Source organism: Cuculus canorus, chromosome 1 (genome assembly GCF_017976375.1).
Source record: "Cuculus canorus isolate bCucCan1 chromosome 1, bCucCan1.pri, whole genome shotgun sequence".
Taxonomy (NCBI): domain Eukaryota; kingdom Metazoa; phylum Chordata; class Aves; order Cuculiformes; family Cuculidae; genus Cuculus; species Cuculus canorus.
In genome coordinates, this window is record NC_071401.1 from 93,633,637 (window position 1) to 93,660,780 (window position 27,144).

At 36.8% G+C, this 27,144-nt stretch overlaps 1 protein-coding gene across 2 annotated transcripts in view; it reads left to right on the forward strand.

The window, feature by feature from the left end:
• The window catches only part of DSCAM (DS cell adhesion molecule), a 460,069-nt gene that overhangs the window by 323,055 nt on the left and 109,870 nt on the right, over window positions 1-27,144 (forward strand). For both annotated transcript variants that reach the window (XM_054085418.1, XM_054085408.1), the window contains exon 12: window positions 24,765-24,961. In XM_054085418.1, the coding sequence (XP_053941393.1) occupies window positions 24,765-24,961 (197 nt within the window). The remainder of the gene's footprint in view (window positions 1-24,764; window positions 24,962-27,144) is intronic.

Here is a 27,144-nt window from a genome sequence, read left to right on the forward strand (position 1 = left end):
GTCACAGTGTAAAAGTGAGTGTAGTGTCTTGTTGCTGCAGCTACCCTGAGTCTTGGCTGTGATAATTCACCGCCCTGTGTATCTGCTGACTCTGCCTTCCTTATAGTGTGTCTTGTTGACCACGATCTCTTGCAGGCAAGATTTTCTTTCCATCTTCAGACAACTCATGGAACAAAGAGGTGTGATCACACAATTAGTTACTGCAAAAAAAACAAAAGGTAATAACAGTTATAAACACAAATGAACTCAAAAGATGTTTATGAAGGGAGATTCGAAATCTAGTGAAGCTGTTTCCTCCACTACTAGCTAACAGTTGTTCCACCATATGGGTGAATAACTCTAGCATTTGTTTATTAAAATGGGCAGAAGTCCTGGCTTCCTCCATGAAACTTTATCTGGGCAGGATAAAGGCACATTTCCCATGTGGCCAGTCAAATGAGTCTGCTTTGTTGCAACACTTGCAGTAAAGCCAGCAAGCTGTAATAGAGAACTGTCTGTGCTCTTTTCACCAAGGTGCCTCTAAATGCTAATTTTAGTCTTTAGGAAAAGAATTCCTTGCTGAGAATATAGGAATGTCAAGATTTGTCTGATTGCTACTTTTCTTTGTGTATAAGAAGAATAACATTAATACACAGTTGCTATCCTTTTGTTTACGTCCTTTTTTCTTTAAAAATGCATATATCCCACAAGATGTCAGTAAGGGTGGCACTGCCTGTTCTGCATTGGCAAAGATGAATTATCCGTGCTATGTTGTAAAGGAAGATAAAAATCACCATCTCTAATACCTTAAAAAAAAAGCTTATAGGAAGAATAGCAATCATACTATGCAAAATCCACCTGGGCCTAGTTATCTTGATATTTCTTAATCTGTCCTTGCTTCGTTTTTCATAGTCTGCAAATAGTGTTTTCTGTAGCAAAACAAAATAAAGTCCCCTGCTCTGATTGTGTACTTCTTTTTACTGTTTTCTTCTCCTGAAATTCTGACATCTTTAAACAAAGGACTTTTTCAGTTATTTGCACCTTCATACTTATTTTATCTCAGGAATAGTACATTTTTGTCCAATGGACAAATTTGGCCAAAATAGCTAGAAATCTCAGAATATTTACTTGCATATCTCCTCGGAGTGAATGAATGAGGAAAAGAAAACCAAAACTAATTTTAGTGAAGTGAAACTATTCTTCTATCTCAAAATGCCCTTTCTTATGAACTGGTGAGCAACCTTTGCTTACCTTTGCCCTTATCCTCACGACAGGCAGCTCTCTCTTTCACCACATATTTCTTGGAAAACAAATGCAAAAACTGTGTTAAATATAGGGATACAAATGAACTACAGTACAGCTCAGATTAAATTCCAAGTAAAAAACTGTTTTAATTGCTTACTTATTTTCATTAAATGCACAATCTAAAAGATCCTGCAAGAAAGCTGAGGTAAATCTTGGAAACTTGATAATTCTCCCTAGACACAAATACTTTCTCTTGTTGGTAAAATAGCCCATTTTTTCCCTAATGAGGTCGTCCCACTATGAAAAATGAACAGAATCCGTATGCTGTTTTCTGCCTCTTCAGACGATTGGTACAGCTTTGATTTAGGGACTTGCACTTTAAGCACCCATCATGTGTCATTACCCCGACAGGCGGCAGCAGCCGCAAGATACAAGCTCCAATAAATTGCACTGAAAATCGCTGAAGCGATCCTTTGTTGATTTTCCTTTACAGCTATTCAATGGCAGATCAGCTGTCATAACAACACAGTGCCTGTGGCAACAGGATGAAATTAAACGTGAAGTATGTTCAAGGTAGCTGGTAGAAAGCTGGAATATCCCTTTTCTTCTGTGCATTCAAATGCTTTCTACTTCTCTTCGTAAAGCCAAGCCTGTGGCAAATGGCTAAAATGAATACTTTCTCTTGTAAGATAATTGCCAGATGTACTGCAGTACAAATGCTCAAGTGCTTTTGTATGCAAATCTTTGCAATATTCTCATTTAAGGAAAAGAGGGGAGGTAAGGATTCTCTCTTTTTTTAAAAAAAAAATATTTTTATAATTGGGTGCCAGGAGAAAAAGGATATAGCAGTCCTTTTTCTTTTCTTCAAGGCTGGCTGCACAGTAATATTTTGAGCAGGAAGGTGAAACAGATTTCTCTTCAGCTAGGTAGCTAGCTAGAAAGTGCACATTGCTTCTGTTGTATATTTTCCATTTGTATCAACAGTATTGTATTTATTGGATTTTTTCAGAATGTTTGTCTCTCTTAGCTTTCCGTTGCTCAAATAACAGCATTTAAAAGGAAGCATGGGTGAGGATTTTTTTCAGATTTTTTCCCTATTGAAATTTTCATAAAGGTTACCAAATATTGAGGATTTCCTGAAAAAGTGACAAGTTTAATGAAGTTGTGGTGATTTAATCTTTGAATAGCTTCTCTTCACTTTTCTTAGAAAGCTTCATAAGGAACAGAATTCACAAGATGTACTCTAGCTGCTGTTTTATTTTCTCCTTTTACAAAACACATCAGTAATACTTAAACACAGACAAACCACAGATATTTTTACTCTGTGTCCTCCATTCTCAATCTTAATACCTCTTACTAGTTACTAGTTTATAACTACTTTATTCAGAGAAGGTTTTACATGGCTCTCAGATTGCGACAAACTCTATGTCCAGGTTTGGCCAGCTGTGGTCAGTAGGCTTCTGAGCAACAGATCATTTCAGATCAAGGATTACAGCTCATATGTCTCTGAATGCTGCTAAAACAAGATTTGAAAATAACCTTTGCTCTGCTCTCCTCCTCCAGTTGAGATAGTGGTGTTGCAGTGATTGATACAAGAAAGATAGATAACCCATTCATAATAACCTTCATCAAGAAGTAAGCCCACAAATTTCAGTATATTGTATTTGGCAAAATACTGCAAACCCCTACCATGATAGAATATAATAAGTGGTAATCCTGAAAGGCTCTTATCTGGGAGGAAATATTCTGGAAGTTATTCTTACTGATAATTTGGAGGGTTGTTTTCTTGAAAGAAGATTTAAAACATAGCTATTTAGATGTAGGCTTGTCTTCATGTGAAATGTGAATGAATATCCTTATGGATACATTAATACAGCTCAGCAACCTTTTAAAGAAAATATATGGTAGTAAGCATATGACATTTAACAACCAGAATTTCAGGATTATTCATCTTGGTGTTACTCATTACTTATCTACCAGGTTTGGCTTACTAAACATTACCCCACCTCCTAGTTTGATAGGACAAGTGAAACACCCTCAAAACCCTGATGTTCATTGTTGTCTTCCTTTCCACCTCTGGCTGCAAAGAGGTTGCGTGGCCTACTTCTAGCTCTGCCACTGCATTCCTCCTGGGCTCTGCGACGACTCTAAGCCTCGTTCAGGAGAGCAGGCAGAGACCATCTGAGGGTGCAAGTCACTGCCTCGACCTGCAGCTACTCAGCTGGCTTCTTTGCGGAGAGCAGCTTTGCAAGGCGCACTCGGTATTGTATTCCGAAATACAGCAGTGGAGCGCTAAGGAGTTGGATATGGGTGGGATGGCATTTGGAGGCTGTGGTGACTCTTATCCCGTGATTCTGGAACTGGAAGATGGGAGAGAAATGAGTAGACATGGTAATTAAATTTGAACATTTATCTCAGGAATTCTTATCAGAACACACCACCCTTAAATAAAATAGATTCTTTTAGGTTTTTTTTCTAATTTTTTCTTAAAATAGTAAACTATGCAAATTATGAAATTGTTTGAAATCTCGAAGCCAGCTGCACTTAAATGTGTCTTAATACAAATAATGTTAGGACGCTGTTTTAATTGGTTAGTTCTTTTCCTTTAATCCATGTACTAGAGGAGTAATGACTAAACACTAACCATCTTGTGATGACTAACACTAACCACTATACAATAATTAAGTAGTGATGTTTACTGGTTTATCTAGAGTAAATAACTTTCAAAAGCAGTACATATATAGGTACACAGTATAATTCTTGAATATTTACCTTAAGGGGCATTTAATGCTTATAGTGCATTTAACTCCTTTTCTTTTCATACTTCTGTTTGTTTAGGCCAAATAGTTTTCCTAATTAACGTTTTAAAATATAGCTGCTGCTGTGAATACATTAGTTTTATTTGTAGGATTGGGATTTGTGTGAAGTGTGTTTGCTGCGTTTTAATGTTGGCTTCTAGTGGAGGAAATGCATGCATGATCTATTCTTGCTTATTTCTATATTTGCAATGTCATCAAGAGTTGGGCCTACATCTTCCTAACAAAGATTAAATAAATTTAAAACAAGACAGCTTTGCAAGTCAATAGGGGGATATAAATTAATTTAGGAGGTACGTGCAGTACACAGGAATATTTCCCCTTCAGAAAAGCTGCCTGTTACAGTAGCATGTTTTTCCCTTTCACTTTTCCTTTCCCATTTACTTTCCCCTCGTCTCTTTTCTGTCTCTCCTCATGCCAGCTTTACGGTACATCTCATTTACAAAGTAACTGCATTCCAGCAGGGCAAAGCCTCAGGCTCAAAGAGGACAGTATTTTCACGTCTCACATCATTTTCCCTTCACACCCACTGGTGCCTCTTCCTCTTCCTTGCTGGCCCATTCTGCAAACCTCACATCTCTGCCATAACTTCCACTTTTTCTTAAATCCTTTTCCATCCCACATTCATTCTCCTATCTATCCATTTCACAACTCCCCATTATTATTCTCATATGAGTTTAGGATTTGCAGAAAGCTATCTGAACAGCAAAAATACTGGGCACTCTTAAATTACAATATTTCTTCTTACGTGTCAGGTGTTCTTCTGCATTTTGAATCTTTTCAGCATAGTCTTTTTCAGCATAAGACCTGTATTTCAAAAGCTTATTCACTGCATTATGATTCTTTATAGTTATTTGCTTACTTATTTAGGGAAGCCTAAATCCAAGCAGTTATGTTTTAAGTCCTCTTTCAAGAAAACAACCTTCCAAATTATCAGTAAGAATAATTTCCAGAATATTTCCTCCCAGATAAGAGCCTTTCAGGATTACCACTTATTATATTCTATCATGGTAGGGGTTTGCAGTATTTTGCCAAATACAATAGACTGAAATTTGTGGGCTTACCTCTTGATGAAGGTTATTATGAATGGATTATCTATCTTTCTTGTATCAATCACTGCAACACCACCTTCTCAATTGGAGAGGGAGAGCAGAGAAGACATTATTTGAAAATTGGTTCTTGTTTTAATTATTTATTATGGCTGATGTGAAAACCTAAATTTTGCCTGAAAAAAAGGAACAAGCCATAGAGTTATAATTAAAAATCAATTTTACAATATATTAAAAAATATGTAGGATGCAAACTACATTTGAGTATCAAATGACACAGTCACCGAATCAGTTGCATACATTTTTTTCTGGGTTTTTTTCTGTATTTTTCTTCTGAAAAATGTAAAAAAGGTAGTTTATATGAAAATACTTTATGCTCTAGATAAGAAGCATTTATTTCTTTTTAAATATAATATCTAATGTTGCTATTAGCCAAAGACAATCTTTTACAACTGCTTCAGTAAGTGCAATTTTAAGCTTATTTCAAAGCAAGCAATTTTGCCTTCAAATATGAAGTGTTATATTGTGTAGTACTTTCTTTTTCTCTGCAAACTGTTTTTTCAAGAATTATATGGTAGCTTTCTTCATAACCCTCTGAAAATCCTACAGTGCTACTTAGTATAAATGCTGTACATAGATTCTGTGATAATCTACATAAAAACAAAAATTAAATTTACTTCTGGGATGCACACAAAAGGAATAGAAAATGCAAGGTAGGAAGAAGAGCTCTGTACAAGCCGAAGATGCCGTATGCAGGAGAATTCAAGGCATTGATTCCTATACACCTTTCTGCTGCGTACATCAGGTATAATCAGAAGGAAGGATTTGTAAACGCAGGTATTTTTCTGCGATCTAGATGTACTTGACTGTGGGAAACGGGTTTTCTTCACCTTGGATTACAATCTTAACCATTGAGGTTCAGCCTCTGCATCAGTGTGTGTTCCTAACCACGTTGTTCATCCAGCTATTTGTTTGGTATGTGATACTTGAAGATATCTTAATCTGTTGCTTTTATTTTTCCTGGGGAAAAAAAAAAAATAAAAGGAAGTGTTCACTTATGGCCACAACAATTGATTTCGGAGTGTCTTCATGGTAGAGATAACTAAAGAAGCATGTCTCCACTTTTAGATAAATCTTATTAGGATCCTGCAGGATTAAGGAATGAATCGATTTGGTCTGTCAAACCAGGAACTAATGAAAGAATGAGCTGCTACTGTTGGCCTAATAATTTATGATTAATCTAACAGAATCCTTTATTTTTTTTTAAACTGTCTCCATCAGGTTACAGAATAATTAGTCTTACATTCACTTTTTGTTTTATTTTGGGTACCGAGTTAGAATATTTGATCTTGTAGGGATTGTGTTGTAAGGTCAGTACGTACATCTTTGTGACATTCATTTTACCTTCTCTAACATTATTTATTCTGTGCTTAGCTTCCATATAGCAAATTTCTGGTTTCCTCTGGGAAAGCAGTGTCATGTCACTGTATGGATGCAGATGGACACACAACTAAATTCAGAAAAGAGAGCTGATTCTTTAGGGAGGGAATAAATGCTCTAATTTCAACTATTGTTCTTGGCTTGTGAAAAAATATTTTCCATTAAAATTTTTATTTTGTTTAGAAATGTATAAAGCCTCCTTCTGCCTTTCTAAAAGAGTGGGCAACAGTATCTATTACGACTTTAGATCTTTATGAAAGCTTTGTGCTGTCTGCATTTATCAGAACTCTAGAACAGAGCTGTCTATGCAGATACAAGTAGGTCCATGTGATTGCTGTTGTGAACTTGTTATAGCTATGATAGCTATGGGTCTTCACCCTGACATATTCTCTTGTGAAAGCTGATGTGTTCTCAGGTGATCGAGGAAGTGATCAAAAACAGAACAAAACCCATCCAGATGGGGTCAGATGCTATAGGATTTTCCTGGATGTACTTCTTACTACCTCTCATGCTGTTTACTTACCTGTAATGCAGCTTCCAGAGAGACATGTGAAGTTGTTGATCTTTGACTGATCAGATGGAGGTGACTGATTTCAAATCTTTGTAGCAAAAAAAACAATTATACTTCTGGGGTTTTTTAGCAGAAAAAAATTTGACCTATGATGGGAATCCTGCCTTCATTAAACACTATTTTTCTTGTCTGTGACATTCCTGTTAATTTTTTTGCAGTAACTTTAATCCTTGAAGATACATTCTCCAAAAATGGCATTCTAAATGTTATGTTCCTAAAGTAATTTCTTCATCCTTAAAGGAGAATCCTAGTTTATAAAAATGGTATGCATATAATTGCCTTGTGTAATCGGTGACATGCCAGAAAGCTATTTAGGAATTTAAATATATGCTGCTGGAGTTCATTTGGGTTGGGAAATTTCCGTTGTATTAAAATTTGGCTTAAACTTCTAAGAAAAAGTCTGTGCATATATAAGGTATGCCATACTATGTAAGTATGTACAATCAAGCTCCAGCAAATATTCTAGGTCTTTGGAAATGAATAGTAAAACACCATTTGATTCCAGTAGGTTTTCAGTCAGCACTACAAGTTCTTTCAGTTCCATTTCCCCATTTTCTGGTATTACTTAAAAAAAACCAAACTCCTCAATCATCACTGACCTAACAAGAACTTTTCTCTACTAATTGGCATGTTGTATTGAGAGATAAGTACCTAAGAAACAATCCTGTTCTCTTATTTCCCTCTCTTTCCTCATAAAGGGCAAAAGTTTTCAAAGGATCAAATATCTTTTCTAAAAGTTAGCCGATATAATCTTGTGACCACAAAATGAGAAAGAGACAGAGAAAAAGGATACCTCAACAGAGCTATTACATAACATTTTATTCCAAACCTACAATGCAGTAGAAAGAGCATCTGTTAGAAGGTTATTTTTCCTGACTTTTAATTACTAGTCATTGATTTTGGTAATAGCACACGTGTACATACACAATAGTGCAGCAGGATTTCTCTTCTGTGGTCTTATCTCAAAACTGGCTTTTAAAATGAGTGCCTATTACTGTAAGCATTCCATTAAAAAAAAGCAGTACTCTGCTATTTTTGTCTTACTTTGCAATGCAGCATGACTGTTGCATTTACAACTGGTACAAGCTGGCTCTTTGCCATGCACTTAGAGCTATAAACTCATACTTTCAGCAAGGAAAATCTCCTGTTATCAGATTTTTAAGTGGTGACTTGCCAAGCTGAAACAAGGAAGAACAGACTTTTCAAAAGTGGTTGCATATTGTTGTTGAAAATCCAATTACCATTTGCTAAATGCCCATCTCTAAGACTTAAATAATAGTTTAATGAAGTTCCTAGCTTTTAAGAAAAATGGGTATGCACCTAAATCGTGAGGAAGACCATTACAGGAGTGCGTAGGAATCTTGAGTGCCCTCAGGACTTTTACTGAATCCATATAGCATCTTTATCTGTTCTCAGATGTATATCAGGGAACTTGCCATTGGAGAGACAGAAGTGAACGAGAACTTGAGAATTTTAACTGCTTATATAATTGCCTTTCCAAATCTACCTTGTTTTGGCATATCATCAAAATAACTCATTGCACAGAGGTGCTAACATTCTCCCTTTTTTGGTCTTTGGCTCTTCACTGTGAAACTGGTAGACCTTCCAAAACACTTAAAGAGGTGTTCAAATACTGAGAAAGAAGAGAACAACCTGGCCAGAAGGAGTAAATCTGGTGCTATCGACTGTTTAGCTTGGCTAGGATGACTAGGACTTCTTTATCTGTGATCTGCTTTTAACCAACGCTATCTAGTTATTTCACCTGTTAAGGTACAGTAGCAGAATAAAACAGCCTCCCTTCTGGAAGAGGAGGCTCAAGTGTACAATCTATTGAACATGGATGAGCTGATGGCTTGGAATCTGCTGAGCTGTGGTAGGGGTCCCCGTGTCTGCCTGGCATACGGCATCCTTAGATCTTGTCCACATTCAAGATTACTTCTGCTTTTGCTAATTATTCTAGCATATTCTAATAGTAACATTGCTTAGCTGTGTTACTATAAATTTCTCACATTGACGCATTTTCTGGAGCAGGAGTTGACTTTTTGCAGCAAAGTTAAGATTAAGGAACACATGAGTGAACAGATGAAACCCGAAGTATAAACCCAAAATGAATTTCACTTCAGCTGCTGTGTTTGAATGAGCAAGTTCTATATGAGAAATGTAGGAGCTTGAAAGCACCACGGGTTTAACTTGGGGCCATCCATGGATCCTTTTGTCTGGAATGCACAGGATTTAGAGTATTTTTACGGGTTATGTGATGTACTTCCAGCTTGTTTATACCAAGACAACTTGACTTACTAGTACGTTAACCATTTTCTCATGCAGTGTGATGGAAGCTAACACAGGGGATGTTACATACATGCTGAAATGCAAATGACCTTAGGGATTTATGCTCTTACACCAGAGTAACGGACTTTCATGTCCAGAAAAGACAAAAGGGAGAGTCATACTATATGAAATGTTATAAACCATTTAACTGGTTCAAGTCAGGGGGAATCTGTGCTCTTTTTCATCTCTTCCTACAAAACTAGTGGGGGCTTCCCCCAAGTACTATTCATGTGGTACCTAGGCAGACATATTTGTCACTGACAAGATAATGATCTAGAGGGGGTTTAATTCTTGTACTCCAAAGAATTCTAAGATATGGAGCCTGTATCCATTAAACATACATCGTGGTGTGTTTCAGTAAGATAGTAAGTGAGAGGGAAGACTCTTCAGAGACTTCATGCAAAACTTGTAATGGTTTTTAAGTCTGGCATGCTCTGCATAGACTACATAGACTACGTGATGTTTTCCCAGATAAAAATACATGTTTGCTTTAAATCTGATTTATTCATAAAATTCCTTTAAGGGTCTCCTCTCCTTTTATCTTTATCTTTTTTTTTTTTTTATATTAATATATTGCAAACCAACTTTTATATTCCCATGGAGGCCAAGAGTGAGAAAAATATACATTTGTAAATCCAGAAAGGACTTTATTTGGAAAACTCCAACATGATTACCCCAAGTATTAGGGTGAACAAATTTTTAAACATGAGTGTCTCTTGCAGTATATATGTATGGATGCATTCTCTCTGCGTATACACATATATATGCATGCACATACGCAAATACGACTAATGATTACAAAAGTAACTTCATAGCATTGTTTGACATGTATATTTCATTGAGTATTTTCAGGAAAAATATGTTTGCCAGCTAAATTTTGTGCAGTATTAAATACTAAGCTAATCTGCATAACATTTAAAAGACGTAGATCTTATCTCCTGGGAATAATCTGTCAGCACATTTGCCTCAAACTGTTGAGTCAAATCAAGGCTCTAAATTTACAGTAAAACCTTGCATCCCTGTTTCGAATATGTGAAAAATTTTCATTTGTTTTTGCTTTCTCAGAATCCAGACTGTGATGTATTCACAATAGAAATACTTACTATATATTCCTTGATTGCTTCTACAGCTCCACTAGTTTTGTGGGGGTATTTAGATTTTATTTCTCCTTTTGGAAGCATTTTCTTTTAATGTGTTTTAAAGGATGTCATGATCAGTAATTATAAAAATTACGGAAGCTTGGATTAGAATCATTATGATGACAAAAATAGACTATATTTTATCTGGTTGAGAGGATATCCATTAAAACAGTAAGGATAGTATCTATTAAACATATAAGAAAGCTTCAAGTGTCTGAACTGCCTTTAATACAGTTTTCTTTCTATGTGGCACGCAGACAAGGATGTAAGAAGTGTGTTTTTCTGGGTCATGGATTATGGAAGAAAGTGGGAGTGGCTTTAACTGCAGTGGTTTTGCTACTTACATGTCTTCAGCTTCATTATGTTGGCTGTGTAGACTGATGAACTGTAATTGTTTCCTGGCTACCGTTGGTACGAGATAGGATGACAAAGGGTTTTGGACCACTGCTAGGTTCCTGTTTCTCTCATTGATCTCTATGAGAACAATCATTATGATAATGATTCTAATCCAAGCTTCTGTAATATAACAGAAATAAATGCTTCTTGGTTAACATGCCTCAATTAATGGGTCACCAAGTGTAGCTGCAGCAGGTTGCAACTAAGTAGCTTTCAGGATCTGAGCCCAAATGATTATAGGTTTTCTTTCCCTTTTTAGATGAAATGGATTCATAAGCCTTGTTCAAATGAATCGTTCTTGTAGTCATTAATTATAGTATACACATGTTAATGACATCATTATCAGGAGATAACATAATGTCCCAAGGACCACATGTTACAGTTGTTTCCTGTGCAAACAATTGTACTTGATAATACAGCTTGTCACAAAATGTCAAAAGAAACCACACAGTGTCTTGAAATGATTGTGAAATTATCATGTGTCGCAGCTATGTATGTCATAAACAATACCATCAGGACTGAATTTTTTATCAGCTTCTTGGGTGAAGGATACTGAAGAGAACAAACAATTAAGATCTTGAACATCTCAAGTGCAGCACATAATGCAGCACTGAATTGTTTAAACCATATCCTGTGACTGAATTAAAATGTATTAATCATGAATTGAGGATATACATAGTAACAGGCAATATTAAGTACCTTGAGAGATTTTTTCTTGTATTATCTAACATAAAGAGAAAAGAATTAATTTTTAATATTCTACAATTTAGTTCTCATTTAGCACTTCCTTTTTATCTTGTTTGGGGACCGGATAGTAAGACTGTAAGAAAGTTGCCAGTGTAACTCCTTTAGCAAATGAAACCTTGGTCAAGCAGAAGTCAGTGACAGCACAAGAATTTTACCTATGTGGCATTTTGAGCTGTAAAAGTATGAGTGATCTCACTTACACCCCTGCAACAAGGCAGAGATACAGCAACAATCTCAAGCCTGTAGTTAGCATGTCGGTTTTGCAGTTGACAGTCAGAGGAACACAGCTACTCCTATTATTTCAGGCAGTGGGGCCAGTAGGCGTCCCACGGTACTTCTAAACTTCTGGCTGTGCTTCTTCACTGCCCAGTTCAATAAGAAAGACTGAAATCCATTTTGTTACCTGTGGATTTTGGCTGTTGCCATCTCTTAAAGTTTTCCTTCTATACTATGGAAGTGTCAACTTATTGAGCTATATATTTTTGATTTTCCTGTTTTGCTTTTACTGAACTGAGAAATGTGATTATTCTCCTTCTGGAAGCAAGCTGTGCACAACTGCCAAGAGCTATGGCTTTACCAGGTGCAGAAAGGTTGAACGGTTTTCCCCAGGCTGCACAACATGCTTGTTACAGAGCTGCCAGGAGATCTCGTTCCCTAATGCTGCCTCCTCTGTCGGGTTATGTGGGACCTGCTACAAACATCTCCCTAGAAAAGCTGTTCTTATCATCATCTTCCAGAGCTATGCCTTTTTTAATCCACAAGACTGTGGTTTTAGGTGCTCTGATGATAACAATAGTACTGCTTCAGTCATGCATTAATTAGCCATCAGCAACCAGATAGACAAAGAGCGCTACCCAAACTTTATCCCTCCACTGTCTTTCCCTAACCACTGCATTTCAAGAAGTGAGTGCTCCTCATGCTGATGCTACTTTTTATGAAAAATACATACAAGCAAACCAGCCTCCCTGAGGCAAGTCCAAGATAGCTGACGTGCAAATATTTTAGAAAATACAAAGTTAGAAGATTAGTCTCTAATGAATCATCTTAGTTTACATTTTAGTACTCTATGGTTCTAAGTAATCCCAAAAGAGAAAACCATCTCAGAGGCTGTTCTTGAATTGTATTTTTTCTTATCAGTAATAATCACATGGGAATTCCTGACAAATGACCTGTTTTTCACTTCCTGAGAGGTTTTTATAAGATCAAGATAATGATTGAGATTCCTTTCCATTTTCACCAGAATTGGAGTACCGGATCTTCCAATGTTCCCTACAAAACAAATTATTCAGGTCTACTGTCTTGCAGTGCCAACTAGCTCAGCCCTTATACATGCAATAAATCACCAGTGACCCTTTTTTCACCTCTTTGTCTCAAAGTCCCTTTCTCTGCAAAGGACACCATCTAATTAAAAAATGCAACAGGGGCCTACTCAGACAAGACGATATGCTGGGAGGGGGAAATTGTGTGACAGTACAAGGATTTATTCTGGCAAAATCTGGGGCAAGGAACATGAGCTCTAGAGTGAGAGGTGTTAAGAGAGTAGTGAGATTTATGAGAGGCTGGCAGAACTGACAATAGAAACTGGAAGAGTTACTGGAGCTGCCAGTAACTTTGCAAGCTTTTGAAAAGAAAATCAAAGTATTATTATTTGTTAGCAGGAGTATTAAAAATTTATTTAACCGACACAAAGCTGAGAAGGCTTCTCTTCAGTGCTGCAGATACAATTGCATTTATAGTTTTTTCACTGTTCACTAGTTCAGCTTCTTAATGAGGTGTTCATTGTTACAACTAGTTCTGGGCACTTCGCCTCTTGGTTGATGCTACTCATACAGAAAACCTGAGTCAAGTACACAGCATAAATACAGGAACATTTCAGGAACCATGTAACTTAAAAACATTTCCAAGTTATCTTTGGTAAACTTTTGTTAAATATGAGTTTCGATCTTTTCTATCTGTGTAACTACCTCAAAAGACAGCAAACATATGCCACGTATTTTCCACAGAAATAATGCACTGTCTAAGTAATCAGGATATATTTTTATGAAGACTTCAATTGCATCTAGGACTCTTCAGCAATTTTGTGAAGCATACTGAACACCTAGAAATAAAGGGAGGAACCTAAAAACATCTGTCAAAGAAGGTGGAAAGTAACCTTATAGGAAACATAACTTTTGCCACAGAAAATATAGGAAAATGGAAATATCTTATGTAGCATTCAGCAAGCCTAGCCAGAAGGCCAGTCTTCTTTCTTGCTTCATTTAATTTACTATTTTCTAACAAATGTGCACGATCAAAAATAAAGCAGAATCAGGAGAAGTAGCATCGTTCACTAGCTGCATAACCCTGAGCAATGAGTACCTCCTGTACCAAAGGAGACCTTATCTTGTGGGAAAACAATGTTTATGTAATTAAAGATGTAAGAACATGACATGATCACAGCATAATAAGGGACTAATTTAATTTTTAAGTGCTTGAATTTGCCATTTAAAATAAGTTTCTTTCTTACTTCATATAAGATTAATCCAGAAAGGATATCTTACAGTTCTCTATATGCTTTAATTCTTACGTATTTGACAGTGTGCCACTAGTAGAGTCTGAATAGTTTGTCTTCAAAATAGGTTTCTGTCATTCAAGTTGCAGGATTCAATACTAGTGGAAGGTGGAGCAAACTGAGTCAATTGCTGTATCTGGAGACTTAGACAAAGCAGCCTGGTTGAAAAGTACTCCATTTTCTTTCTGAGGAACTGAGGGAAAGAAACGTCTACAAACTGTTCTGAAGGTGTCCAATGTGATCAATGACCCATATAATTAGAGGCATAAAAAAGAAATGAAAATAAATTGAGGTGGAGTAGCAGTCTGCTTTTATCACCTTTTTCCTTGCATAAGTAGTTAAAAATTATGTAGGAATTGGGTGCTTTTTGAGTTGTAGTTGCAGGTGCTTTGACAGTGGCAGCATCTACCTTTTTGGAATGTTAGTTTGGGATCATGCTGATATTGTTATTATTTTAATTTATCATAATAGTAAGGAAAGTGGAAAAGTTGTGTTATTTTTAGCATCTTTCAACTTTGACTTCTCAATGAAATACTATGGGAGAAAGGTCTAGTACTTTTTTAATAAAAGGGGATTTTTTGTGCTCCATTTCAAAGAATAGCCAGATTTCCCATCACTTAACAGAAAAGAGAAGTGCAAGAGCTTCCCAAGATAAAATCTTGGGATTAGTTTTACAAAATCTCAGGTAATATGATTAATCTTTCATTACAAGAAGCTATTAAAAAAAAAAAAAAAAAAAAAGCTGGATTTGAGTAGATTTTTTGCAGAAAATTAGAATGGATGTACAACACTAGATTGTGTCCCACCGATTGATCATGTTTAGTAAGAGACATGGAAGCATTCATCCATGGGGAAATTCATTAAACAAGAACCTGAGTAAAAGCTGACTAGAAATTAACAATCACTTTACTTCATGTTAAATAAGCAGGTTTTTGCCTCTGATTCAATAATACCATAAACTTTAGCTTTGTGTATTACTTAGCAAAACTATTCTTTCAGTTCCTTTTGGAATGAATTCCTTATGGAAGTCAGGAGTATATTCTCAGGTGACCTCCGAGAAATCCATGTCCCTTAGAATGAATTTAATTTCCTGAATTTGAGAGACTGTAGAGACTGTACAAGTACCGATTGAGTGGTAAAAAAAAAAAAATCGTTTTTGAGAATTTTCATAATTATTTTCTTTTTGTGTCAGAATTCTCATTTGGAAGATTTTTATGAGCATGCTGCTCTGATTTGTGGACAAATTCAGGATTATAATATCATTTTTTTCTTCTCCTGCTTTCAGTGTTTTATATCACCTCTAACTAGGACATCTCATTTAGTAAAAGTGACTGGAGTAATTGAAGCAGTAGTACCAAGTCTTTAAAAAAACCTCTAACATTTCTGTGCTTATATCACAGTCTTTATAGGATAAGGAGCTCTAACTACTGCTTAATAGTTTCTACAATTGAAAAACAAAATGCTTATCTAATTGGTTAAGCAACTTGCCATGTTTTTAATTAGCCGGGTTTTCACATGTGTGTTTTAAGGATGTGATAAGGAAAGAAACATTTGACAATCTGATTTAAAAAAAATAAAGAACTAGTATTTTCGTGCTGTCCCTATAACTGGCTGCTTCATTTATCATATTCAACATCCATCCTATACAATATGATAAACCATGCTTAGAGGCATGACTTTCGTTTTACTTTGCTGGTGGTTACATAATAACCACTGCCGCTTTGGCATCTGCTTTCAGGTGTTCATTTGGTACCTGGAAGAGGGAATGGGAGTTCTTATTCGTTTGAAACACGTTTTAAAGGAAAAAAATAAGCAAAGTCCTTTGAACTCCTTATAACATTCATGCTGTGGGGAGGTACTGTGGATGAAAGAGACCTCCAGCCCTGTGCCATGTGCTTTGTCCATGAGATGGATGACTATAATTTACTTCTGCCTGAAACACTAGTATTTATGATGCCTTTCCTTGGCCGAGGGGTAAAAATGGTCTCCAGAGAAACAGAGACTTTTTTTTCTAAGAATGTATTGAAAAACAGAAATCCACAGGACAGCTGAAGGTCAAGGAAAGAAAACAATGAGGGTTGCTCAGTCTTCTTTTTCCAGGTAATGAAATAATTCTCCTTATTTGACTCCACGGAAAACATTTTTTTAACCTCTCATTCACTCACACACAGGTGTATATGCATACATGCAAGCGAAAATACACACAGACCTTGACCCCAGTTATATAGGAGGACCCCAGGTAGATAGCAAGACATTGTCAACATCAGGAACAGTGGTGTGAAATTCGACTTTAAAACTCCTTTTAAGCTATTCTCTTGCTCACAACTGGATAAGTATATTGGCTGATTTGAATACACGAAAATAACCATAACCCTGGTTCAAATTAGGGTCCACTTCCTTTGGCCTAAAGCATTTGGGTGCTGGAGCCAAATTGTCAGCCATTGCTTTTGTCTGGAAGCTTTACTAATTGCGCAGCGTAATGGTCCCAGAATACTCATTGGAAAGGCCTAACCTTTAGATTTGATAAAACACTGCAACAACATGACAGCAATGAATGTAGAAGGCACAAAAAAATCCCCAGGGGGAGATGTCCTAATTTTAGATTTAATCAAAGCAAGTGAGAATTTCCCTTTCGGATTTTCTGCTGTAAGAGCTGCTGCTTATTTGTCAGTGGATGTAACTCATGGAAGCATTATACTAAGTATCTTTACTTCATAAATATTTGTGTTTATCTAAAACTTCTTTGCTTTTCTTCACTAGTATTTTCTTCCATAAGGCATATATTGAAAAAAAAAAAAAAATGTGAGTACACAAGTTACCTGTCAGTTTTTCCTAGACTGTGCATCCTTTAAGATGTTTCTATACTCTTCTAGAAATGTTTTCATTTTACTGACCAACTTAAGAGATCTGTTTTCCCCACAGAAGCTGCTTGCATGCTGAGCATCCAAGGTAGAAAATAAAATATAGAATAGATAGGAATCAAGTCTGTTGTTTTTCAGTGGCAAGCAAAGCTAATTCTCCATAAATAGACCATTCCAGACCATTCTCAAATCATCCTCAGATGGTCTCTGTGACAGGGGCAAATATTGCAATTTTAACTGGATAAACTAGATTAATGTCCATTAAAATAAATGGCTTCAGAGCTTTTCATTAGGGTCTTATTCTCCCCAGCTGAATCACCTTTCCTGGTATAGGAGCATTTATTGACATCCTGAATCTCCTTGTTAAGAGAATGTAGAATTTAAGGTTAGACCCTTAGTACTGGATTCACCTGACTTTAAGCTAGACTTCTAAATGTTTGTAAAAGTCTAAGCGGGTCACCCAGAACTTCTTTTGTCATCAGTAAGAAGCTGTCCATCATCTTTAGGGCAAGATGCATGATCCTCTGTAAGGTCTTCTTTCTTCCTAAGGATTGCTGCAGAAGAAGTCCTATTTGACTAGCTAAAGGCTTGGATGACTAATTTTTAGCCACCTGGAGTTAGGTTGAGATGAATGCTAGTGACTGATTCTGCAAAGGTGTTCTATCTCCATGCACAGGTGAATGCTATTTTGTTTTATATATACACACAATGCAATAACACCTTTCTTTTAATATTAATGTGCAGAATGTCTATATTTTTATATTGGTTGTCCTAATACTCTTATGTAGATAGTGCCTACATGAATATATAGAAATTTGCATCTTGTTGATTTTAATACATTTGAGCTCTGTTCCCATCATTAGAGTATCAGATGCTGTTGGTTTATTTGCATCTATCTAGACAATAAAAATACAATTCTTTTTTAAAGGCTAGACAAGACTAGGTCTACTAGCTCTCTTATACATCAGCAGATAGTATTTCACGGCTTTTTTAGCTCAGAACCAAGCTATTATAGACCCAAGTCACCATGCTTAACAGCATACTTACTTGCATGAATGAGCAGTCAATGAAAACCATTAATGTCCCAGCATGCAATGCTCACCAGTACTCATTTTTGTTGTAGCCAGAGTATCTTAGTGTGTTTCTGCTTCATTTAAAGCTGTCAATACCTCAATTAGTGCTTGCTTCTCGTCCCCTGGGAGGGACATTTACACATGTCACTTCACAGCTTCCAAAATCTAGAAGACCCATGGGAATGGCTGGGTCATAAAATATGTCCTGATTAAAGCTTGTGTTTTCCAGTGACTTTCTGCCCATTATTTTTTTTTTCTCTTAAACCTGTAAACTATTCATGTACTTTTAATGGAACAGCATAAATGTAAAGTATAAAGCATAACAACTTGTAGGAAAACGAGCACTCTCCCATGTGATGTCTCTGTTTTTTGATAATTTATATTCAGTAAGTCACAAAAAATTAGAGCATTGTACTTTACAATTATGATAGCAGTAACCCTCTCATTTAACATTAAAACTTGATGCCATCTTGATGGCAGACTGAATTCAATTTAAGATCAAAGCATTGGAGAAGTTATCTAAAATAATATATTGCTAGTTTTAACTATTTAACATTCCTGCCCTTCCCAGCCTGACTTTTATACAGGGTGATGAAAGATCATAATAGATTTGGAATAGAAAGTGGCCCAAGAAATTTACAGTTAATGCAGACATTTCTAATGCTAATTTTTAGGCACCCCTGCTTTTAAACAATGGTGATGATAGTAACACTGACGTTGTCCATTAATTTCTTGGGAAGGAAGATGTTTTTTCTCTAAAACTTCATAAATTAGCCAAGCTTTGATGAAAATGATTTTCCAGTGTCTCATGTGGGTTACCATAGTTTGTCACAAATTTCCACAGGCTTCTACTATAACTGACTGCAGGGAACAAAGCTGTCAGCTTATCATTTCCCATTTTCTTTCTCTTGGTTATTAGGAAATGCAGTTAGACAAAATGGGAATTGAAGCTGCATGGCAAAGTGAAAGAAAGTCACATTTATTTCAGAACCATGTCAAAGTCAAAGGGAAGACCGAGAAATATAAGCAGCTGCTGGTCTCATGTGTATCATTTGAAGACAGCCGTTTGCACTGTACAAACATAAAACTAATACAAGAAAAGACCTCAGGAAGAGCAAAGAATTGCCTTTGTGATTTGAGAGAAAAGACCTTTTTTATTTTATTAATGTTTTGGTTAAAATTCATAGTTGTCATGCAAAATAAATCAACTTCTCTTCCTATAATGTGACCTGAAACCACTTCTGAGTGAATAAGATATGAACCCTAAATGTTCTCAGCCTTTACACTGACATATTCAATCAGATCATGAGGCACTGGTGAAGCTGCCAAGTACTCAGGACATCATTGTCATTCTTATTAAAGCTTAGCATCAAATAAGGCCTGTTCTAGCTTGGAAACACATGTTTGAATAATACTTATAATCAAAGTAGCTTCATTTATATCAGTGGAATAGAGAGCTGAAATGCTGTTTCAGGGAGTACAGAGTCCTTGTATATTCCCAGTCAGTGATTTATTTCTTTATAGAATTTTTTTCAGATATTACCTTGTATGGATGTCCTAATATCCTAATAATGCAGTTTTTATATGCCACTGAGTTTCCTGTTTTGATATGGGATTTGTAATGCAAACTTAGGTTTGGTCATGTCTGTGTTTAATTTCCCTCTATTATTTATACATTATAATCCTCATGGACGTCACTCTTCACTAAGCAGAAACATAAACTTGCAGTTTCTGCTGTGCACAGCCTCTTTTGGCACAGCAGTGCTGTTTTTCATACTGTTTGGTCAGAAAATAACTTTGCTAATAGAACTAATGAAGCGCTTCCCTATTGTCCAGAAATCCATTTATCTAACAGTTTTTAATAGAAGCATACAAAAAGCTACCAGCCTTCCTTTAAGTGCAGATTTGGGGTTGAAGGTACTCTGATTTGTTTTCCTTTGTTTTAAAAATATTTTCAGGAATATATTTATCAACAAATTTTCTGAATTTATTTTGTATATACAGTAGACTCCTAAAACTAAATCTGGGTAATTAATTCCAAAACATTTGCTTTTTGAATTTGAAATTCATACAGTATCGGTTGGTTACATAATTCACCCAATGTTGTTTCTCTTTGAGAGCTGCATTGCTTACATATAAATTTCTTTACTAATTCCAAGCAATATAGTAAAATATTGCTTTCAAAATTCACTTTCATGCAATATTTAAATATTTTAATTGGATTTTTAAATTTTTGATGCTAAAAGAACATGTTTCTGAAGAGGTTCACAAGAGATGACCATGAGTAGGTCACAAAAGTGAATTTCATTTTCAGAATTAGCAAATATTGATAGAAAATAGCTGTCACTGATTGCATGTTCTTTATTTTTGTTAAAATCACTTGTACTAATAAAAATGGGATGCTTATTTTTGTGCTAACGTATTTCTTTCACCCTTTAAGACATGCCGTTTGTTTTCTAGTCTTGGGCATCTCTTGAGGATGAGGACTGAACAGTATTTTCATCTGCTAGAGATATCCCAGTTTTACCAGTGAACTGTGTGCTTGAATTGAAGTATTTGAAAAGTCCTATTGATTTAAAATCCTCTGTTATATTCAGGACAACATTTGAATTCTGGAGAGATATTACTTAAGTAAGGAAAATGTCACTTATCAGGAAAGGAAAACTGAAGTGAAGAGAAGAATTTTAGGGAAGCACTCACTGAGGTCTACTAAATTTGAAAATAAATTAACAAATAGATATCAACTACTTATAGTGTGAGAGCTAGTCTCCCTTAAATATCAGTAATGTATTTGCATGAGCTTTCTTTGCATCAGCAAAAGTGGATTTAGGAAGAGGGAATTTGGCTTTGAGGTTGAAAAATCTCATTTGTCATGGACAGAAAAGTATTCACATTGTGGCTGACCAGCATGAGAGGACATGCTGAATTTGGCTTAAATATGAAATTGAAATTTTAATTAATTTTTTTCAATATATACTAATTTCAAATTCAATGCAGTTTTGTCTTATCATGACTCCTATCCTCATTCATAATGTTACTTTTATCTAAGGCTGTTCAAACTTCATCAAGAGGCCATAGTCCTCTGTTCTAGAACCTGTACAAGAAAAACATAATGTTCGTCTTCCTTCATTATAGCACTACTGTGCACATCTCTGAAGCTGCGCAAGGCATAGCAGGTTCCTGAATGATCAGTGTAAAGAAGAGGTTTTTGAGGGCAGTTCATCTGTCTAGATGAACAACACTCTGTATCTTTCTTTCCATTGAGGAAGACTGCTCTGAAGAGTAACCTGAACTACTGAATTTTGCCCTTTGATTTGTAATGACAAAGTTGTTAATACTATAAAGCAATGAGATTACTCCTTACTGGGTTGCTGCAAAGAAAGGGAAGAACAATGGGCTGACCTGGCAATAGGAATTAATGATACAGCTTTCCAAATGGAAGCATAACTTTAAAGTGAGAAATCTCCTAGATTAATGTTGCTGGCAGCAACTTGCATACCTTTAAAATGGAAATTGCCATAACCTATAAACTGTAACTTCTATTTTGTCCAATTTTGATTAATAGACTTTTAACAGGGCCCAGTACCACATGGCATGATTCAGAGAAAGACGTGGAGAAGCCCACAGGAGAGGAAATTGGATTAATTTTGCCCATAGGGTGCCTCCGAAATCCTAGAACATGATGCTGTGCATTTCTTGCACATACACAGAAACATGCACTGCCATTCCAAAATTCTCTTATATAAATACATATCATTATATTTGTTTGTGTATATAATATGTATTTGAAGAGATATAAAGGATTCACACACTTAATATGGCATTGAAATCATCTTGATATATTTCTACATGTTTTCATTTTTTAAAGACATCCTAACGTAATATCTCATGCATACATAGTACAAATCTAGTTTGCTTATTTACAGTTTTCTTGATTATTTTGTCAGTGAAGAGCCAGCATATTTATCTCAGTTATTTGCATCAGTAATTTGATTAAAGATAGTTGGAGGATGAAGATATAAATTGCCTAAAATATCCTTGGGAATGTGGCTTTGTTACTCAAGGTCTTTCGGCACAGAAGAAGATAAAAAGAAGAGCTTATGGTTTAGAATCATTGGTGATAAATTGTGAAGAGTAAAAAATCAGCTTTGGAGGAAGGGGAAATATTTAGCTGTGAGGCATTGCTATAGCAATAAGGAATCCGTGTGGAAGATTATGTCAGAGGGAGGGAAGGATAAGCAGGGATAAAGCTGTATCTGAGGAATAAAGTCATCTTTCTTTACATGTTTTTATGCTGGTCTCATTAAGAAAGTTTGTTGGGAAAAAAAACAAGCTCATAAGCTGAACTCTCTTTTTTAAAAGTAAGCAAGATAGTTGCCTTGTTTGGTTTGGCACTCCTACCCATCAGGAGGCTCTTGGCAGACAACTGTTCAGGAGACCTTAAGTGAAAAAGGAGCCTCTGAGACAGGCTCCTTGAGATCTGTGGGATTTAAATCCAAATCCATCCGTTCCATTTTATGTAGATGTACACTGTGTGGTCCTTTTTTAGAAGCAGGAGTAAGGTGGACCTACCAATGCAAGGCTCATCTGCTCTGAACTCTGAGCCCTCCACCCCTTGGGGGAATGGGCATCCTGGGAGCTCAGGTGCTTCGTGAGGAGGCACACACCACTCCTCAGCCCCCTGTGGGCTAAGTGCATGCTCCCTTCATCATCAAAGAGATACTGGTGGGCAGGCAGACTGCAGTTGTAGAAAAAAATCACTTAGGTGAGTTTGGAGGTTGCCATGATTTAATAAGGGATAGGAAATGAGGTTAGAAGAAGAAGATTTTGCTGTAGGGGTTAGGGAACATGTGAGAACCTGAGGATGTTGAAGCAGGGAGACGAGAGAAAGAGGTGAATGGGACTAGAGCATATTGCATTGAGGAAGTAAGAGGGTGATGTGGAGAGGTGTGGCAAATGAACAAGGAAGGGATGTGTGGGAGGCTTAGGTGATCACGGAAGGAAGAAAGGTGTTGGCACAAGATAATGATAGTAGTGTAAACTCCTTAATAGCCTGTCAGTCATTTGGATTTGGGCTCTTACTGATGAACAAAATACATAAAGGGATATGTTGGTCTACTCCAGGTGTTCCAGATGGGGTAGTTAAGTTCAAGCGCACATACCTGTGCATACAGGGCCCGCAGAGCTGCAGCTCCATAGGCCCAGTACACAACAGCCTCTGTGTTTAGAAGCAACAAGCAGATGACCACACAAAGTGACTTTCTGAAACTAACCTCTTTGTGATTACTAGTACTTGGACGGATGCCAGGTAAAACTGAAGGTATCTTCATTCTCTGGAAGATGGAATCAGATGCTTCCTGATTTTATGTTCTAATTATTCACCATTTCTTCTCTTGGTATGCTTCTCTTTGACAAATCTAATCAGTACGTAGTATCCAAACAGTTAGGCAAGATGTACTCCATCACTAATGCATATTAGTGCCTAAAGAGCCTCACATCTCACACAAGACCTTTCTAAGAGCTTTTCCTGTAATTAGATCCCATTCAAAACTCTGACCCACAGCTCCACAGTCCTGTTAATTTTGAGATCAGTTTGCTTTGGTACAGGAATCCCTTGAACAGAAAGGGCTACATCTTGAAATATTGTCATATCCAAGCATCAACTGTTCTGATATGTGAAAAGGTCATGCCACCAGGCATTAACATCTCAGAACAGCAATTATACTAATTCATTTAAACAAGGATTTTTTTTTTTTTTTTCTGTCCAGTAGCAATAGATGCAATCTATGCAGGAGGAAATACTGTGAAGGCCTCTAATCAGGTCGTGTGTCAATATCATCATCTTAAAATAGAGACTCAGAGAAGTTCACATGGAATGAGTGAGTTGTTCTGATAAGAAGAGGCAAATGTTCATGCATACAAACAAGGATAGTGGGGCTATTGCAGGAGGCAGCCCTGGAATGCAAGAGCTTAGAGAAGAAACTTTTTACTATCACTTTATACACTGTGAAAGGAGTGGACAGATTAATTCAGAAGAAGGCAGTTCTGTGTGCTGTCCACAGCTTTCCAGCTTCTCCCAAGCAGGGAAAGGGCCAGAGCTGAAAGACATACTTGTAGGCTTTGATTCTTCCTTCTCACAAATACCCACATCTTGTTCATTGGTGAACAAATCATATGGGAAGGAGCGAAGAGGCCAGGTCTGAGGCCACCAAAGAGGACGCTCTGTTTTAAAAATGCTGTCTTTTGGGGGTTTGCAGTAAAACAGTCTGAGGATTTTTTCTTCCTATTTCCAGAAAATTTTTATTCCAGATGTGAAAATATGTGGGGTTTAAGCCTATTATTGCTAGCAAGAGAGTACTTTTTTCCAACATTAAATTCTTTTGAAGTCCTAAATGATTAATGAAGTTAACAATTATTATTCTCTTACACAGAAATGAAAGTAAAATAATTTCTCACATTTTTTTTAAGCTGGTCAGATATGGACAGTTTGAAGCAGCAATCCTGTATCATAAGGCCAGTCATCTCACTAAAGAACAATCTTTTTTTTTTTTTTTTTTGTCTGTTCTTAGTTCCAGCTATGATAACTTCCTATCCAAATACCACATTGGCAACACAAGGGCAAAAGAAGGAAATGAGCTGTACAGCACATGGAGAGAAACCCATCATAGTCCGCTGGGAAAAAGAAGACCGAATTATTAACCCTGAAATGTCCCGTTACCTTGTTTCCACCAAGGAAGTTGGAGATGAAGTGATCTCTACTTTGCAGGTAAGAAAACACTGTGACTCATGACTCATCTACATGTGTGAGAGTGCTCCTTGATTTGATTTTGGTAGGGTTGTACAGCTACCTCTGCCCTACAAGGTCAGAGCCCCATCACTCGCTCCACCTGTGGCACAGCCCTGGACAGCTGGCAGCAAAAAGAGGTGGAGGAAACCTCTGCATCCCACTCACTAGAAAAATTATTCTTCCCACACTCCAGAGGCAACAAGAGAGTGAGCCTGGCTTATAGTCCACCCTGTCATTTCTGTGTCAGGAACCATGTGGCTTGTGCCTTAGCACACACTGATGTGTGTCAGGCTTACCTTCACCAAAACCATTAAGCTGTTTCGAGATAAAATATTCTGGTTTTTCACATTATTTTTTCTCCCTCCCTTTCACTTTGTGGGACTTGCAAGACCATGTTACAAAGTCAGGTTAGTCATCGGATTCAAAGTGAGACGGGAGGAAAAGGTACATGTAGATACGTAAGTAGTATATCTACTACTGCCAGTAGCATTAGGCACTTATTGTACACAGTAGCCGAAATCACCAAGCCACCTAGCAAAACGTCATATACTTATCTTCACTTGCGCTTCTGTGATAGGCAGCTGCCTGGCGGTTTGGGAACCATGCATCTCAACTTGCCTGACAAATCAGTATGTGAGACCCATTAACTCCTAAGTTGGCTGACCTGGGTTAGATTGAGGGGCTACATGAGTACGTGAGTGTCACTGCTGATTTGGGTAATTAGGTTTGCCCAAGATGCTGTGAAAGCACAGGAAACTCCTGCTATTCTGGTGTCACCTACAATGGATGGGGCTATCACTTTGACCTCATTATACCAGGATACAGCTTTATCCACTTAAATTTAAAATTTATCAGCATGAACAAGTTATTGATACATTTCTTTGGATTTTCACATGTGCCTTTATGAAATCTAAAAGTAAAAAAAAACATATAGATTCTCAATCAAAAATGTTAATTTTCCATTTTTTCGGTCACAGTCTTAAAAACATTTTTTACCAGGCTAAAGGAAATAATTCTGTAGCTCTCTGGTGATAGCCTTAAGATATATCTCTTTCTTTACTGGCCAAAAACTGTTGGATGATACCCAGTAAAAATCTGGTTTTTCTCTCTGTGAGGGAGCATTGTCATTGATTCCTATGAGGAAGAGTATTTTCTATGTGTGACCTTGTTCATATTAGTATATCTGTGTTGAGAACAATATTTAATTATAGGATAAACTTATAGGCCTCTCTGTCTTCATTCATCTTATTGACTTTAATAAGGTAATGCCTGGATGCACAACAATAATTCTTTTTGGAAGGCTGGAGACCTGCTTGGAGAGTTCTCTTCTGAAGCAGTTGTGTACGGCAGTGGTGTCCTACATGCATATGTATGTTACATACAAAACCTTTGACTTCTGAGGTGTAAAATGCCCCCAGAGTAGAAAATGTCAGGATTAAGGTTGCCTCTGAAGCTCTTAACTCAGTGTTTTTGCATGTACGCATGATGATGTGATCTTTAGTTGTATACTCAGTTTTATTTTTTCTGCAGGACTCCTGCCTCAGTGAGGCATGACTTGGACTTTCTCTGGAGTTGAATTAGGGTTGAGTAATGAAAGACACTGTGTGATGCAAGGCTGATCATTGAAAACAAACTTTTCACAGGTGGCCAATAATTGTGTGTTCTTTGTTTTCTAGGTACTTGCCTTGAGCCCTTGGGGTCTGATTTGCAGAAGTACTAAGCCCTCATAGCTGCAGCTTAACTCAGTGGAAGCTGTTATGAACACATGAAATGCTATTTATTGCTAAGGACTCTGAGGGGGGTGGAAAGTAGGCCCTAGATGTATCAAATTGGGCTCTCAATTTTTTTTTGTTTATCTATCTTAAAGCTCAGCCACACACACAACTTAATGCAGCTTGACAAGTTACCACATCGCAGATGATAACTCTCCAATACCCTTGTAGCAAGTGGTGAAATTAATCCATTTGTCTTAACCAATGGTGAATGAGAGCTGTGCTCGTATTGCTTTGGCTTCGGTGAAAAATAAAGAGCACATGGAGTTAGCCTGGCTTAGGTAATATGTGGCAACTTGTCAAGCAGCCACAAACATTATCATATGTCTGGTTCCTTAATTCCCCATACAAAATGGTGGTAATGCTCTTCATTAAGTCAGAGTTTATGAA